Below are 15,894 nucleotides of genomic sequence, written 5' to 3' on the forward strand. Positions count from 1 at the left end.
CATGAGTCAGATTTATCCTTAACAGAACCTACCGCTTTGTGCAGATGATACGCTAAAAATGCATGTTACTAAGGCTCTAACAGCCAACAAATGTACATCTTTAATTGAATACCACTTTACATGCAGTGGGATTGACTTCAGCTTTGGGACAAAGGTAATGGACTCTGAACTGAGGTAAGCACCTTTTGTTTAAAAACCCCTGGACCAATCCTTTAGGTTCAGTCTTCTTAAGGGTACACTTACATTATCTTTCTTTAGGGGAAAAATAGCCCAAACATATAGATTTTGTTCATTTACAGCACCAAGCCACGTGTAAGCTACAACAAGCTTGAGCAAAGCCTCAGGTTCATGCAGTTCGCTTCCCCTTTTGCCCCTCCTGCGGTCAAGTTCTGCAACTTTTAGTTTCACTTTCTGCAAATATTGACTGCTCATGTCCTACAATCAGCAGTCCATGTTTTAAAACAAACTGTAATCAGTTTCAAAAGGAACCAGTTTCAAACCCTGGGTTATGTCGCTGGCTTTTAAAAACCACTAATTTAGTAAAATACAACCAGCCAGGATCCACTGAAAGTAAAATAAACACTGCAGAAGGCCTGGCTGCATGAGAGGGGAAGTGAGCATGCCCGGTGGCTTAACATTGACTGTTGTTGAGCCCTAGCAGTTGGCAAGATATCCTTGAAATTGAAGGCTTTCATTTTAATTACAATATTCTGAAGTTTCTATTTATATGGATATGCATTTGAAAGAAATAAAGGTGTTCAAGTTTTCCATTTATACATAATTTTAAACAGGCAAATAGGGTGGGGTGGGGAATGTTGTAAGCATCATCACAGTAATACTGTGTCACAGCAGGCCTCTTTCAATTAAGAAAAGAACTCCAAGACATCTCGGTATGCAAGGCAGATTGACTATTACATATGCATCGTTTGATTTAACCTCCAAGGGCAAAAGCTATGTAAATGAAAGACCCAGTGTCAGAGCAAAGAGCAGTGTAAGATATAAATAGCTGGTTCAAAGTTTCTTCACAAAAGAAAATCTGTTACTTCTTTTGTTTTGTTTTTTGCATTTCAGTTTTAAAAACAAACAAAAGTAGTTTTATTAACTATATATATATATATATATATATATATATATATATATATATATTATATATAATATACCATATTTTGCGCCCCATAGGACGCTCCGGCCCATAGGACGCACCTAGTTTTTTTGGGGGGGAAAATAAAGAAATTTTTTTTTATTTCCCCCCCAGGTGCGGGGCTGGAAGAACCAGGTCGGGGAACAGCGGGAAGGCGCGCTCTGCCTCCCCGCTGTCCCCAGAGCTTGTGGGGCTGGCTATGGGGAGAAGTGCGCTGATCCCGGGACTGCAGGCAGTTCTGCGCGGCCATCCGGAGCTGGGCGGGACTTCATGCCCCGCTCCCGGTGGCCATGCAGAGCTGCGCTGATCCCGGGACTGCAGGCAGCTCTGCGGGGCCATCCGGAGCCGGGCGGGACTTCGCGCCCCGCTCCCAGTGGCCGCACAGAGCTGCGCTGATCCCGGGACTGCAGGCAGCTCTGCACAACCCTCGGAGCCGGTCTCCCGAGGGTTGCACAGAGCTTCCTGAAGCCTGGAGAGCGAGGGGTCGGTGCGCACCGACCCCTCTCGCTCTCCAGGCTTCAGCGAAAGCCTGCATTCGCCCCATAGGATGCACACACATTTCCCCTTCATTTTTGGAGGGGGAAAAGTGTGTCCTATAGGGCGAAAAATACGGTATATAATATATATAATATAATATAATATAATATAATATAATATAATATAATATAATACAATATAATACAATATAATATTATATATATATATATATATATATATATATATATATATATATATATATATATATATTATTATTGTTACAAAATTGTACACACACAAATCATAAAGCATGACATGACTAAGAAAAAATGGGTCACGGTGGGGTGGAGGAGATACGAAACATTTTACAGTACATAATAATGAGGTGATAACAGTAAACCAGTGAAATAAACTTGGAGAACACAGAGTAATAGGACTGAGCTAATGAGAACTGCCTGCTTATCTATGCCATATTGCAAAATACGTTGTATTTCTTGTCTGTGTGCTGTTTCATTTGTATACAATAAGCCCACAATTTACGCAGGGATTACCTTCCAGCAATCATGCCTAAAGCCAAAATCTCATGTAGTCAAAACACATTGGGTTCAGTGGCAGGTGGGATTGCCAGAGCCTTTTTCCTGGATGCCCACTCCCTTTTAATTTTTTGCCAAGCACATAAAGCTGAATGTGCCCGAGTTAAATGTGAGTAAGTTGCGGGCTTACTGTATTTAATAAAATCACACAATACAGTATGGAAATAATCTTGCTTTTTCTCTCCTTTTGGCACTATTAATTTTTGCAACAGCTTGCCCATTATGGCTGTTTTCCAGACTATATTATACCAGTGATCAATATTCATTAATTGCAAGGATCCCCTAGTTCTGGCTATAACTTTTCTAGCTGGTGTTAATAAATTTGTTCTTGATTCCTTTCTTCTTACTTGGTCCAGATGTAAAGTATATAAATTAAGTAAGGCTTTACTGGGATTGTCTGAGCTGTAATCTGAGATATCTCTTTTGAAACTTCTAAAATTGTTCTATTTGTGAACATTCCCACCACATATGTTAGTATGTACCTATAATTTGGCATCCTCTCCAACATAACAGAGAACGATTGGATCCTTTTACTGGATGGCATCAATTCTACCATATGGCTAAGTTGGCTTGCTTCATAGGTGGTTTTAATAATTCTAATCATTTTTTTATTTGTCAAGTGGGCAGAACTCTGCAGTGTAGCCAATCACAGTGGGGCTCACTGTCAGTGTTGATCAATGAGCCCCACTTGCAAAGGAATAATCTGAAGCTCTTAAAGCTTCTAATTGTTCCTTTGAAGACATGTCCTTATCTGCCCCATATCAGATGTCAGGTTTGGGGTAGGTGGCTGCAGTGTGTAGATGTGACATGCTAGTCATTGCTGGAATTTATGGTGTACCGTAACCTCTTTTAATTATCACCTTTTTTCAGCAAGCTTGCTGCTGATGTAATCTTAAAAACACTGGATCTTATGAGCAAGCTTAAGCAGCTGGTTTCTAACATGGAAGTCAACTTTTACAAAGTTCTTCAGGTAAGGTTTATTTGATCATTTAAATGCCTGTTAAGATAGACACTGTACATAATTATGTCCATTCTGTGGTAGTGACTAACAGTATCCACAGACAACATACTAGCTGTCATTCTTCAAATACTTACCTTTTCCATCATAGCCAGACTGCAACCTTTTTAAGAAGTGCATGGCAGTGTTTTGAATCCAAAGGTGCCTTGTATGCATAGAAATGGCCTCTACCTCCAAACTCTCCCAATTCCCTGCTTTCTTCTGTCCTGTTCTAAAGGATCACTTAACCTTTAGGAGCTTTTGTGGGTGCAAGAAGGGAGGGGCCAGGAAAGCCCCTCTGTATAAGTGGAGTTTTGCTCACACTTCCCTTGATTCAACATAATTGTAGCAATTTAATTTTAGTGCAGTTTCATTTTTAGAAGAGTATTGCCTATAGCACGGGGCATGCTTTTATTCATTCATTCATTCAATCAATCAATCAATCAATCAATCAATCCATAGATCTCAGGGCAGTTTCCAACATAAAAATACAAGATATAAACACAAGATAGATAATAAAACCAAGGGCAAAAAAATTCCCACAAACCAATAACCCCTCCCACAGAAACATTTTAAAGGGTCTAGGGCAGGGGTCTGCAACCCGCGGCTCCGGAGCCGCATGTAGCTCTTTTACACCTTTGCCGCGGCTCCGGGACGCATACTAGCGAGGGGAGGAGGCGATTGTGCACCCCGACACTCCCACTGTGGCGGGAGCTGTACTGGCTGTGACGTCGCATGGGGGCGGTGCGTGCGTTAGTCACGCACCGTCCCGACGTCACCTTCCCGCCCGCTGTCAGATCGGAGGGCAGCGGCGTGCATGCTTTAAATGTTGCAATGGTTTTGCGGCTCCCAGGTGTTTTTTTCTTCGGAAACGGGTCCAAGTGGTTCTTTTTGTCTTAAAGGTTGCAGACCCCTGGTCTAGGGTGTTAATCATCCAAAGGCCTGGTTGCAGAGTGTAGTTGTACAGTGGCAGCATTTGAGATCTTCCAATAGAATTTAGCAGATCTGATTACTTTCCACATCTTCTGTTTCAACTCAGAATATCCCAGAGGAGGCATTAAAGGTTGAAAGAAAGAATGCTTCATTAAGAATGCAACAGATAAAGTGAACGTGTTTATCACTTGTTTTTCCTTCTTGTGTAATATATTTGTCTAGCTGCTTAAAATAATTGCTTATCTGCACTCACAAGTGGTTTGTGTCTAGGACCAACGTTTGGTTACACCTTTGGCTTTTGCTTTAACATCAGACCACAGAGAGCAAGTGCAGGCAGGACTTAGAATTCTGTTTGAAGCAGCACCATTGCCAGATTTTCCTGCCATAGAGTGAGTTTCTTATTCTTCATATTTTTTAAAATTGTCTTGTGTTAAAAGTTTACTCTGGGCTTTTGTTGTCGGTTCTTGATCCTGCTTCATTAAAAAGCTGTTTATATTTTATTTGCAATTCCTTCCTGCTGATTTAATCTTATACGTGTTTTTCATATAGGCTTGGTGAAAGTATTGCGGCCAATAACTCTTACAGACAACAGGAAGCAGAGCACGCATCTAAAAGGAACCACATGCAAGCATCCATTACCTGTGTTAACCCAATGAAATGTTCTGCTGCTTGTGCTCCAAATGACGATGTTGCAACTTTCAACATTCAGGACCTGATACAGAAACTCCAGTCTAGCCTGGAGGTTAATGGCTTTAAGATACAGCTTTTGAATAAAAGCAGCTTTGTCCTGGCATATGTAAAATCCAAAACAGTCTGTTCCGATCGGATTTTTCAGGCTTCTGAAGTCTGACTAGTTTCTATAGAAAGCTTTGCACAAAGGCATGATAGAGACAGCACAAGCCCAAACTGTTACAAAGCAGTAGGTTCCATATGGGATCTGAACCCACAATGACCAGGGATTAGGCCAAGCTCCACTGAACTCAAGAAAGCCTATTGGCAAGTAGATTAAGTACATAACGTGTAACAGGACACTTCTGAACAGAAGCGTTTTAGGTAGAGTAACTTGAAATGAATGTGCTTTCTGTAGCAGCCATCAGTATGTCACAAACTAAAAATTAAATTATGTGGTCAGTATTCACCTAATGAGTCCCAGCAGAAGCCCTGCACACAGACTTTGACTTTCGCAACAGGGCTCCCCCCTTACCCCAAATTGGCCTTGGTGGTGGGGCATTAGGAGAACACCTGGAACAATGCAGAGGGGGAGGAGAGGGAATTTTTTTCCATTAGGCAAGCTGAATTGCTTGCACAAAGCAAATGTTCATCATAGTGTGACGCTGAAGTCTATCATAATTTTCTTTGAAGTGTAAATTGCTTAAGATCATGGAGAATTAGTTGAATGAAATGTCAGTATATTTATATTCTGTTCAATCAAGAGTTTATTGTAGTAACCAAAGGCTATAACAATCCCAACCACCACAATTTGCCACACTGAAAATTATAGCATATTGTATACAATAATTACATAAAATAAGTGATCAATGATTTGAAGAAAGGCAGTCAGAATTTATAAAAAAGGTCTGTTAGCTTATACGTAGCTTAACTTCTGTTAGACCTCTGAATCTCCCGCACGACTTTTTGCAATACTGTCTAGCCCTCTCTCTTGCAGCCAGAGCATAAAGTACAAATATATTTATAAGGATTCTATATAAATCCTTTAACAATTTATATTACTGTTTTGTTAATACAGGAATGATAACCAATGTTATCTGCCAATATAGCAGTCATTTTTGTTGCTTTTTTTGAGCTTTTCATTTGTCCAAGTAGGAAGGATTCTGTCATAGCTTATGCTATTAACATTTTCCACAGGTGAAAGAATCAGCCACTGATGTAAGGGTGTCTGACATAATGGATGTGTATGAGCAGAAACTGTCTGCATTAGCAGTGAGTACATGTTTAATATGCACATTTTTTCATCTGATTGCTTTGTCCATACCTGTATCTCAATTTACTTTTGCTTCTGGTTTTTCTTTTAGTCCAAAGAAACTAGATTGCAAGACCTTTTGGAAGCAAAGGCTTTAGCACTTGCTCAAGCTGATAGACTTATTGCCCAGTACCGTTGCCAGAGAGCTCAAACTGAGTCAGAGGTATGTAAAACAAACATTTGCACAAGAATTAATTTGCTGTCTTCTCATAGCTACCACTGCAAGCTTGTTGTTCATCAGTATGCCTTGTATTTGAAAACTAGGTTATACTTACTTGGGGGGTGGGGGTGGAATCAATACTGATATTAAATTTTTGCATAACTGCAATACTTTTGCAGTCCACAATACTTGATGTTTCTAAAGCCTTAAAATTTTAACATTTTTCCAGTTTAAGAATAGATTGGTGCCCTTCAGAAGTTACTGATGGAATGTAGACTTCTCATTGACCAGATAGTGTTCCTTAAGTGAGCTATAGAATGGAGCAGCAAACATAAGCCACTAGTGAAATACATTCTCCTTGTCTTTCCAAAAGGCTAGAACACTTGCTTCGATGTTGAAGGAAACTGAACGAAAAAATGAAGAACTTGAGTCCTTGTTGAAAGCACAGCAAGTAGAATCTGAACGGGCACAGAGTGATATTGAACAACTCTTTGAACACAATAGGAAGCTACAGACAATAGCAGAGGAACATGAGATACTGAAAAGATCTTCCATTGACCTTCTTCAAAAGTAAGATGTTAAGCTACCATGAAAAATGTGTGAAGAAATGAGTCTTTGAAGCAAAACAACAACAACCCCACAACCTTATGCACTTGATCATTGTACAAATATGCACATTTTCCAAAATTGATATGTGTGAGGCTTGCAAAAGTTGTAGTGGTTGTTGCAGGGATGGAGGTGGGCATCTGGTAGATGCCAAACCAAAACCACAGTATCCCAACAGTAGGAATTCAGGGCATGGGTTTCAGATCGCACAACATGGGATCAAGTCTGGTGCACAGTCAGTCTTGGCGGGGGAAAACACTTTCCTTTTAGATAAGGAGCTTGGTGTTTATAACCACTTCTTATTCTAGAAACTGCAGGTAATTACTATGAGCCATGACCTGTGGTTTTGAGAATTTCAGGCCTTAGTTGTAAGACGTGAATGTGATTTTTGATGCAAGACTTTCACACGTATGGATAGAAGTTTATCTCATAAGATTAGATTATTAAGATTGATCTATATATTCAGGGCAGCTTGCAGAATTAGGTGGCAACGGTTGATCTCGGCTAGGAATTATTTTGGCAATTCCTGTCCTTGCTTTCTTGCAACTGTCTCATAGGGAACTATGATGAAATGGAGCCACCGAGAAATAAGAGAGAGGTATCAGCATAGAAGCATCTGGGGGGGGGAATACTAGAAAGGTGCAAATTCTTCTCCACACCAAACAGCCCAGGAAGGCTAAGCTTTCCCAGCAGTGTCTGAATGCAAAGTGTCAGTTTGAAAATGGAAATAGAAAATTTGAGGTGTGGGATGAAATATCCAGGCTGCCCAGCGCACAGGAAAAAGAGCGCTTCTAATAGGAGGTGAGACTATGTTGCAACATCTTGTTGCAGCTTCCACCTCTATAGAACTGGCATCTCAAATTAGGTTCTGCAGTCTTTAGCCCTCTTCAGATATGTAGAGGGCCAGGGACATGGATTCCAGCTCTGCTTCTCCACTGCTGACCTTCACACAAAGGTTGGAGTGGAGGGTGAAATGAGGTGCACATGGAGATGTTGAAGGTGGGGCTGGCATACATATATATATCTGACTCCTACACATTTTTTGTCCTTGGCTGGTCAGGCTGAACACCTGAACAGGACTTGTCGAAAGCAGGTTTGTGTGTTGACACTTGGGCAGAAAATAAGCTAGTCCTTGGTGATGAATTTGAAATTAATTTCACTGGGGACAAATGTAAGGTTAGGCAGGAATATGTAAGCAATGAGAATCAGATGCACAAGTAAAGGATGGGGGAGGGGGGAACACCTGGCTTGACAGCAGCACATAAAGGATCTAGGGGTTAGCAGACCACAGGCTTAACACATGTCAACAGTGCGATACAGCAGCAAGAAGCCTATGACAATTCTAGACTGCATCAACAGAAGTAGAGTGTCCAGATCAAAGGAATAATAGTACTACTCTATTCTGCTTTGGTCAGACCCTATCTGGAGTACTGTGTCCACTTCTGGGCACCATACTTTAAAAGGGACATTGGCAAGCTGAAACCTGTGCAAAAGAGGGTGCCCACAATGATCAAGAGTCTGGAAACCAGGCCTTAAGAGGGACAGTTAAGGGAGTTGGGCATGTTTAGCCTGGAGAAGAGAAACTGAGAGGTGATATGATAGCCATCTTCAAATATCTGAAGGGCTGTCACATGGAAGATAGAGCAAGTTTGCTTTCTGCTGCTCCAGAGGGCGGGATCTGAACCAGTGCTTTCAAATTGCCAGAAATGAGATTCTGACTGAACATTAATAAGAACTTTCCTTCACTGGAGGCTTTTAATCAGAGGTTGGTTGGATGGCCATCTGTTAGGGGTTCTTTAGCTGTGTGTTACAATTAAGTGTTTTAAATTTGTTGTTAGCCTCCCTGAGCCCAGTTTTCTGAACCGGGAAGGGGAAGTTATAAATAAAAAATTATTCTTATTCTTGTATTGCAGAGGGTTGAACTAGATGACCCTTCCAATTCTACAATTCTATGACTTTTTCCTACTGTGCAAGGTTTCTTATTGCTATATCTGCATGGAAAATTAGCAGTAGTTCCCTAGGCCATGAACTGCATTTTAGTATAACCGCAAAAAGAAGTCCTGATCACAGATTTCAAATGTTTGAACTCTGTGATCATGATTCAGTATAAGCCCTCTTTTAAGGCTTGTACTGAAAGTTGCACATCACACCTGTCAACACACCTGTGAGCAAGTCCAGTAATTTTGAAAGTAGGAACTTTGACACGTTACTAGAACACATTTAGGAAAAGCGCTTCAAATTAATTATGTTTAATAATAATATTTTTCTCTTTTTAGGCATGAAACCATTGAAAAACAATATAACGACCTGCAGCTAATGTGTAATTCTCTGAACAAACAACTTGAGACCATTAAAAGGCAGAACGAATCTCTCAAGCAACAGAACGACAAGTAAGTTCAGTTCTTACCTTAAGTTAAAAGGATGCTATGTTTCAATGAAAACCTTCATTTTTAATCAAAACTGCTTTAAGTGGGTTTTTTTTTTAACATACTTGGAAATATTCTGAAGTGTATTATGATTTGTTTGCAGTTTTTCAAAGGGTTTGTATGCTGCCTTTCCATGCACAGAACAATCATGAAGATGATAATCAAGCAGGTTCATATAGTTGTGTAGTAAAAGTGAAACTATTGTTTATGGCTTTTGTGGGTTTAGGGTTTTTTTTATTTAATTAAGCTTAATCTCTGGTGTAATTCGTTGCAGATCATTTTGAATCTGTGTCAACTGCACAACTTGAAGTTGTTTGACACTTCTGACCAAGACTTTCAACTTCTCACTTCACCCATTTCCCACATTCACAAAAGCTTTCAAAACTGTGGAAGGGCAAGAATGTTTCATTTTCCTTCTGACTATATTTATATATGAATAGTAAAAATTAATACAGCTCTTCCAACAAGCTCAACAATGCAAGATCGTCCAGTTAGTTGCCTTTAGAACTACATAAAATAAAATGATTTGGCTCCTGAGTACTGCAAACTGAAGGAAACTGGGACATTCCTGTCTGCTCCTTGTCACCACCCTCTGAAGTCTTTCTGGGGGCCCCTCCTGAACAGCGTGGAATGGAGTATTGGGGGTGGGGGGGAAAGGGAGATGGTTGAGCGTGGTTCACCATGGAAAGCTAGCATACAAACAAAACTGTTGATTATGGTTTGGGTCTACTTCAGCATTAAAGATACAATTATGCTGGAAATCAGACTAGTACATTGCAGGCATCCCCCAAGTTGTTTGCTACTATGTATACGCGTGGCACTGGGAAAAAGTTAAAAGAATTAAATTCAAGCCCAGAAATGGCTGGAGACAGTTGGAAAGTTCTTGTGGCTTTCAAGGAGACCCTTCTGTGAGCGTCAAGAAGAGACTGGAAGCATAGCTGTTGCATGCAGCAGCAGCTTTCTCACATGTCTTCCAGCCAGTCCCAGAGCTTTGATTCCAGTTGTGGATATTTTTGGTACAGTACAGTGGTACCTTGGGTTAAGAACTTAATTCGTTCTGGAGGTCCGTTCTTAATCTGAAACTGTTCTTAACCTGAAGACCACTTTAGCTAATGGGGCCTCCCCCTGCCGCTGCACAATTTCTGTTCTCATCCTGAAGCAAAGTTCTTAACCCGAAGTACTATTTCTGGGTTAGCGGAGTCTGTAACCTGAAGCGTCTGTAACCCGAGGTACCACTGTATTTTTTTATTTTGGGAGAGTAGTATTTTGGAGAGAAAGCGGCTGAGAGGGCATTTAGAGGGTACTTCCTTACTTATGTGATTTTCACTTATGCACATGGGTCACTCGAACGTAAACCCCGGAACGTAACCCACTTTGGGAATTATGTGTAAGAGTTTCGTAAAGAGGATGCAGGGTGAAAATCAGGTATATCTTCACCTCTCCATTCTAAGGCAGCAAATTCACATTGCTCCATCTCTCTATCTGATAAATTATATATATTTCCTGGCTCCTGTCCAAACAAACGAGAATTGAAACCATGTGTTCATATAGGTATCTCAGAATTAGACTCATTTAACATTTTCTTAAATGATTATTGGGTGGGAAATGCCAGTTGACGTTCATGGTGGTGGTGGGTAGGAGAATGCCTTGTTCTTGTTTTCAGTTAAATAGAGAGATAAGATCTGTGGTTATCTTGTGTGAGTTTCAAATACATAGCGTTTGAATGTTAAGTAAGATATATATTTAAAAAATCAATCTACAGGGATGTTGTAAGTACAATTAAATTAAAAATAGTATCTTACCTGTTTTCACATAGGAAGTTCTAATGCTCGGTATGTTGTTTGCAAATGTCTGTTTTGTTTTGTTTTGTTTGTACTTTGCTTTATTTACGTCCCTTTTCTGCAATTGACAATATGGAGGAATACTATTTGGCTTACAATAGCTACGGAAATAATGAAATGCAGGAAGAAATAAAGTTGAAAAATTCATTTGACTTTCTTAGCTAATCACACTGAATGATAGGCAAATGTTGCTGTAATATGACACTAATGAAAAGGGGAGCGATTTTCTCATGTTTCTTCCATTGGAAGATCTTTAATGTTTGTATCCATCAATTTTTCAGAACTGTCAGTCAGTTGCTAGAAACAGAAGAGCATAGAAAAGAATTGCACAAACATTTGCAAGAGAAAGATGGGAAAATATCAAGTAAGTTAGTTCTGACTTCTATATTAGCTTCATCAGGCGTCTGGCTTTATAGAGAAAACCTGGAACATGTTTTTCTCCAGCTGTGCTACATTTGAACCATCTTTAAATACACAGACCTACCTCTTATTTCAATAGATTGGGTGATCCTATCATTTTTGCTTGGGAGTTTGCAATTACAGCTCTGTATCACTATGATACTGTTACCTTACCCAATTTCCTTTGCTCGCTCTGGGATTTGCTGATGTTTGAAGAACAGCATGTTCTCTCATTTAGACCCAGATTCAAACTCTCAAAATAAACCACCAAATATGCAAGTGTAGCATGCCTCTAATGGCTCATGGGTATTTTCTGCTGCTACTTTGGGAAACTCCCATTAATCATCACATTCACCTTATTGGTGCACAGTCACAAGCACAGGTTTGTACAGATGTCAGAACTACTTTCTTCATTTGGCCTGAGAACAGTATGTCCCTGCTCGCAGTCTATGAAACAGCAGTAACCATTGTGGTGGTTGTTTACTGGTCATAAGGTGGTCATGTTGTAGCTACAGTAACCTGTTAGGTGCAAGCAGCTTCCATTGTGTGTTCAGAATAAATTATGTTTGTTTAAAAAAGCACAGGTGACACATTTTTTTTTAAAAAAAGCTAAATATATTTTAATAGGGGAAAGCTCTGTGTTACCCCTTTGAACTCAATTGTCTCAACTGAAAGATGTATATCTGCTTAGGCAGGCAATCACTTAACTCTGGAGCACAAAATATTAGCATTTGCTCAGTAGATGGCACTGTGGTGTAACTCTTTCAGTGGTCGCTTTAGAGAAGTTTTGTAAATTGGCAAAAAGTAAAACCCAAACTTCTTTCTTTCACAAATTCTTCAAAAGATTTGCAACAGAAGGTAAAGATTCAGGAAGAAAAACTTAAAGCCAGGCAGAAGGAAAAATCAGATATGGAGGAGACTGTAGACATCCTTAGAAAGGAATTGAGTAAAACGGAACAAGCAAGAAAAGAATTGAGCATTAAGGTAAGCTTTCTGCTGGAGTTTGTCATTTTAGAAAAATTCTAATGGTATCAAGGAATTAGTTACTAAAGTTGCAAAGAAATATTTCTGTCTAAGTGGAGTAGGTGGTGGCTGCAATGCTGTTTTTGCTTACCTGGGAGTAAACCTCATTGAACTCAATAAGACAAGCTTCTGCATAGTCATATGTAGGATGGGAAGGATTGAGGTGTTGGGAAACTGGTGGGGCAGAAGTTGTGAATTACCATTCCCATCATCTCTGACCATTAGCTATGCTGGTTGAGGCTGATGGGTCATTTTATCACTGACTCTTCTGTGCAGAGCAATGGTGTTTCCAATTCTGAACCCATAGTGTAAAGATAATAAGGCCTTACTATTCTCATAGTGGGGAGGGACAGTAATACAGCCTGTAGATTAACATATTCTAGTAAATCTTCCTCAACTTGCTGGCCAATGAATCGCCAAAACCTTCTGTCTCGCAGATTGTGTTCCCTGCTATGTACATTCTGTCCCTCTCCTACCAAGTCCACTGCATCCTCTGCTTTCTGAACTCTCCCTTTCCTGTTCATGGCATTGTACACCCTTGTGTATCCCCTTTTGTGGTCTCTCTTTGTGATCCACTGACAGATAGATATGCACACCTTGTCAGCATCTTCTGACAGTCAGTTTTGTCACTAGTTCTGGTCACATGAGGTACGTCTCGTGTCCTCCAGCTTTTCCCTCATCTCATGTGTGGAATCAGCTGAGTATGGTGATTTTTCTGACCAGCAATTTATTGTTTGCCCTGGACTTGCAGCCACCTGTTGTGCTACCAGACTCTTTCTGAAGCATCACACTGTTCTCTCTGCACTATGATTCATAAATTATTTCCTACTTCCATCGTGCAACAGTCTCTAGGGCAGTAGTTACCCCAAAATATAATTAGCATGAACTATGGTTTCCAAAACCTGATCTCAAAGCTTGGTTTGATTCCAGTTTTCTGGCCAGTCAGAAACCCATGGATTGTCCATTTAGATACCAAACCAATAAAGTTTCCTTAACTGTTCTTTGTTGTGATTCACCCAATTTACTAGATGGCAAATATGTATTTTGGAGAAATATGATTGAATAGTATCTTAATATATGACTTTAGGCATCTTCCTTGGAAGTTCAGAAGTCACAACTGGAAGGACGACTGGAAGAAAAGGAAGCTTTGGTCAAAGTCCAGCAGGAAGAGCTAAACAAACATTCTCATATGATAGCAATGATACATAGCTTAAGTGGTGGCAAACTAAATGCAGAAGCTGTGAATCTCAGTTTATAGAATTTGGTTATCTGGTGCTGCGTTTCACAGGCCAACCAAAACTTAATGCAAGCCTCAAGTATTGTTACATATAGAAAAAAAGAAAAAAACTTTTTACTGGATGCAAGCTAACTTCTGCTCATGTTGACACTAATGTCCGCATAGCAATCAGCTGCTGTGGGGGGCCTGATTTTGAAATAAATTATTTGAGATAATTTTGACACACATACTGTCACTGATAATAAGAGTTGGGTTAGGGTAGGTGATGTTGCACTTTTAGGCAAATTTCCAAGTATGAATTTTAGTCTGTTTTAAAACCCGTGTATATAAAACCTAATTGACTAACATACACACCCAGAGATTAGAAGGAAAATATATAAAACCTTGAAAGTATACTATGATTTAGGTGTTTAAAGTAATGCATAGATTTTAAATTACTACAATGTATTAAATGAATTGTGAAAACAGAAATGTCTTAGCCCTGTTAGCATGTGGCTCCAAAATTCTGTACTATTAATTTATAGTTTCTAGGAATTAGTAAATATGTGAGTATATATATTAAGCTTTGTTTTATTTTCCAGTGTTAAATGTTAGTTCCACTCACTTTCAATTCTTTAGATTTCTGAAAATATTTGTCATTTTTATCTAGAGATCACGCTTGGTTGCTGTTAATTTTTCTTCATATAATTCCTCTCTACACTTCAGAATATTTATATAGCTATATTTTGCTACATTTAGAAAAAGAGCTTATATATTTTCAAGCACTGCCTGAATATTTTTAAATATAGCCATATTTTGCTACATTTAGAAAAAGAGTTTACATTTTCAAGCACTGCCTGAGTATTTTAAAAGTAATTAACTTTAATGGGAATACAGTATACATTTTATATTTAACTTAGTATGTGAAGGCACAGGCATGTATTTTGCTAAAATATACTACATTGTATGTCCCTTATGTATTTTAATAAAAGAACCAATGATATTCGGAGACATTTAAATTCTCAAACTCCATTTGTACTAATGCCTCCATTTGTACTAATGTACAGTGATAGTTAGCCAAAAATGTCAGCAAATACATTTAAACTTTAAGCTCCTGTGTATTAATCTTCCGCTTAACCATGTAGCCTTAATGTCATCAATTGCATTTCCGAAAACTGCATCTATTGTCTTCATCTCCATAGTGGCTTTTGTCATTTTAATAAAATATTTATTATAGGCTTATATTTGTCCTTTTGTAATATTGTTTTAAATGTTGTGTTTTGTCTCTGGGAAGGGAAATAAAAAATTATTTGGATTCTTGTGTTTGTGTGTGTTTAATATATAAAGCACAAATGTTTTGTTTACACAGGCATGATTGGATGATATGAAATTATCACCTCACTTTCTCTTAAGCTACACTTGTTATGTGCTGATGATAAAATAAGCTTCCTTTTTTAAAGAATAAGAGCAGCTGTTCTCTACGATCATTGAGGCACTTCTCACAAGAAGCATTTGAGGTGATAAATCTGTCTCTGGACTGTACTTTAGACGGGTGAGAGCAAACCTGATATTTCCCACTAATAAAGGAGTTCCCTGAGCACTCCTGCAAATCTTTTCGATGTACAAATCTGTACATGGAAAACTAAATGTCTAGGGGGAAAGGTTCTAGCCTAGCTATCTCCCTGACCAAAATTCAGCCATGAGTTCTCATGCAGTTTCATGGGAATTGATTTACTTCTTCATAGGCTGTTTGGGAGAATAAGCATGAGAGAGATCAGAAACAGGTTTAAACAATTTTGCATTTGGAGAAACATGGATTATTTTGCAGGAAATAGAACTAAAGAATTTGTGTGAATATATATTTCTGGAGGAGAATAAGAAGAGGCCAGCACACAAGCACATGGCAATCATAACTTGATTTTAAAGTACGGTAAATATTTATTTTGTTCAAAAGTCACAAAATTTGCAGTCAAGCAGAGCTTTTTAAAAGTTGCTTTCTCAGTTTCAATTCCAATAATCAGTAGAGGGGTTCACAAGTGAAAAATAATTTGTGAGTGAAATACATTTATAGTTCATCAGTACAAATTTGGCATAATCCAAA

At 39.0% G+C, this 15,894-nt stretch overlaps 1 protein-coding gene across 1 annotated transcript in view; it reads left to right on the top strand.

Moving 5' to 3' along the window:
- CIP2A (cellular inhibitor of PP2A) overlaps positions 1-15,108 on the top strand; it is a 29,408-nt gene extending 14,300 nt beyond the window's left edge. The window contains exons 11-21 of the mRNA XM_083498586.1: positions 33-174; positions 3,082-3,181; positions 4,412-4,530; positions 4,691-4,883; positions 6,008-6,082; positions 6,175-6,285; positions 6,656-6,852; positions 9,165-9,278; positions 11,437-11,519; positions 12,399-12,538; positions 13,665-15,108. Coding sequence (XP_083354712.1) covers positions 33-174; positions 3,082-3,181; positions 4,412-4,530; positions 4,691-4,883; positions 6,008-6,082; positions 6,175-6,285; positions 6,656-6,852; positions 9,165-9,278; positions 11,437-11,519; positions 12,399-12,538; positions 13,665-13,835 — 1,445 coding nt within the window. The 3' untranslated portion in view covers positions 13,836-15,108. The remainder of the gene's footprint in view (positions 1-32; positions 175-3,081; positions 3,182-4,411; positions 4,531-4,690; positions 4,884-6,007; positions 6,083-6,174; positions 6,286-6,655; positions 6,853-9,164; positions 9,279-11,436; positions 11,520-12,398; positions 12,539-13,664) is intronic.
- Positions 15,109-15,894: the final 786 nt, after the last annotated feature.

This window comes from Podarcis liolepis, assembly GCF_965112155.1.
Source record: "Podarcis liolepis genome assembly, chromosome: 4".
In the NCBI taxonomy this organism is placed as follows: Eukaryota; Metazoa; Chordata; class Lepidosauria; order Squamata; family Lacertidae; genus Podarcis; species Podarcis liolepis.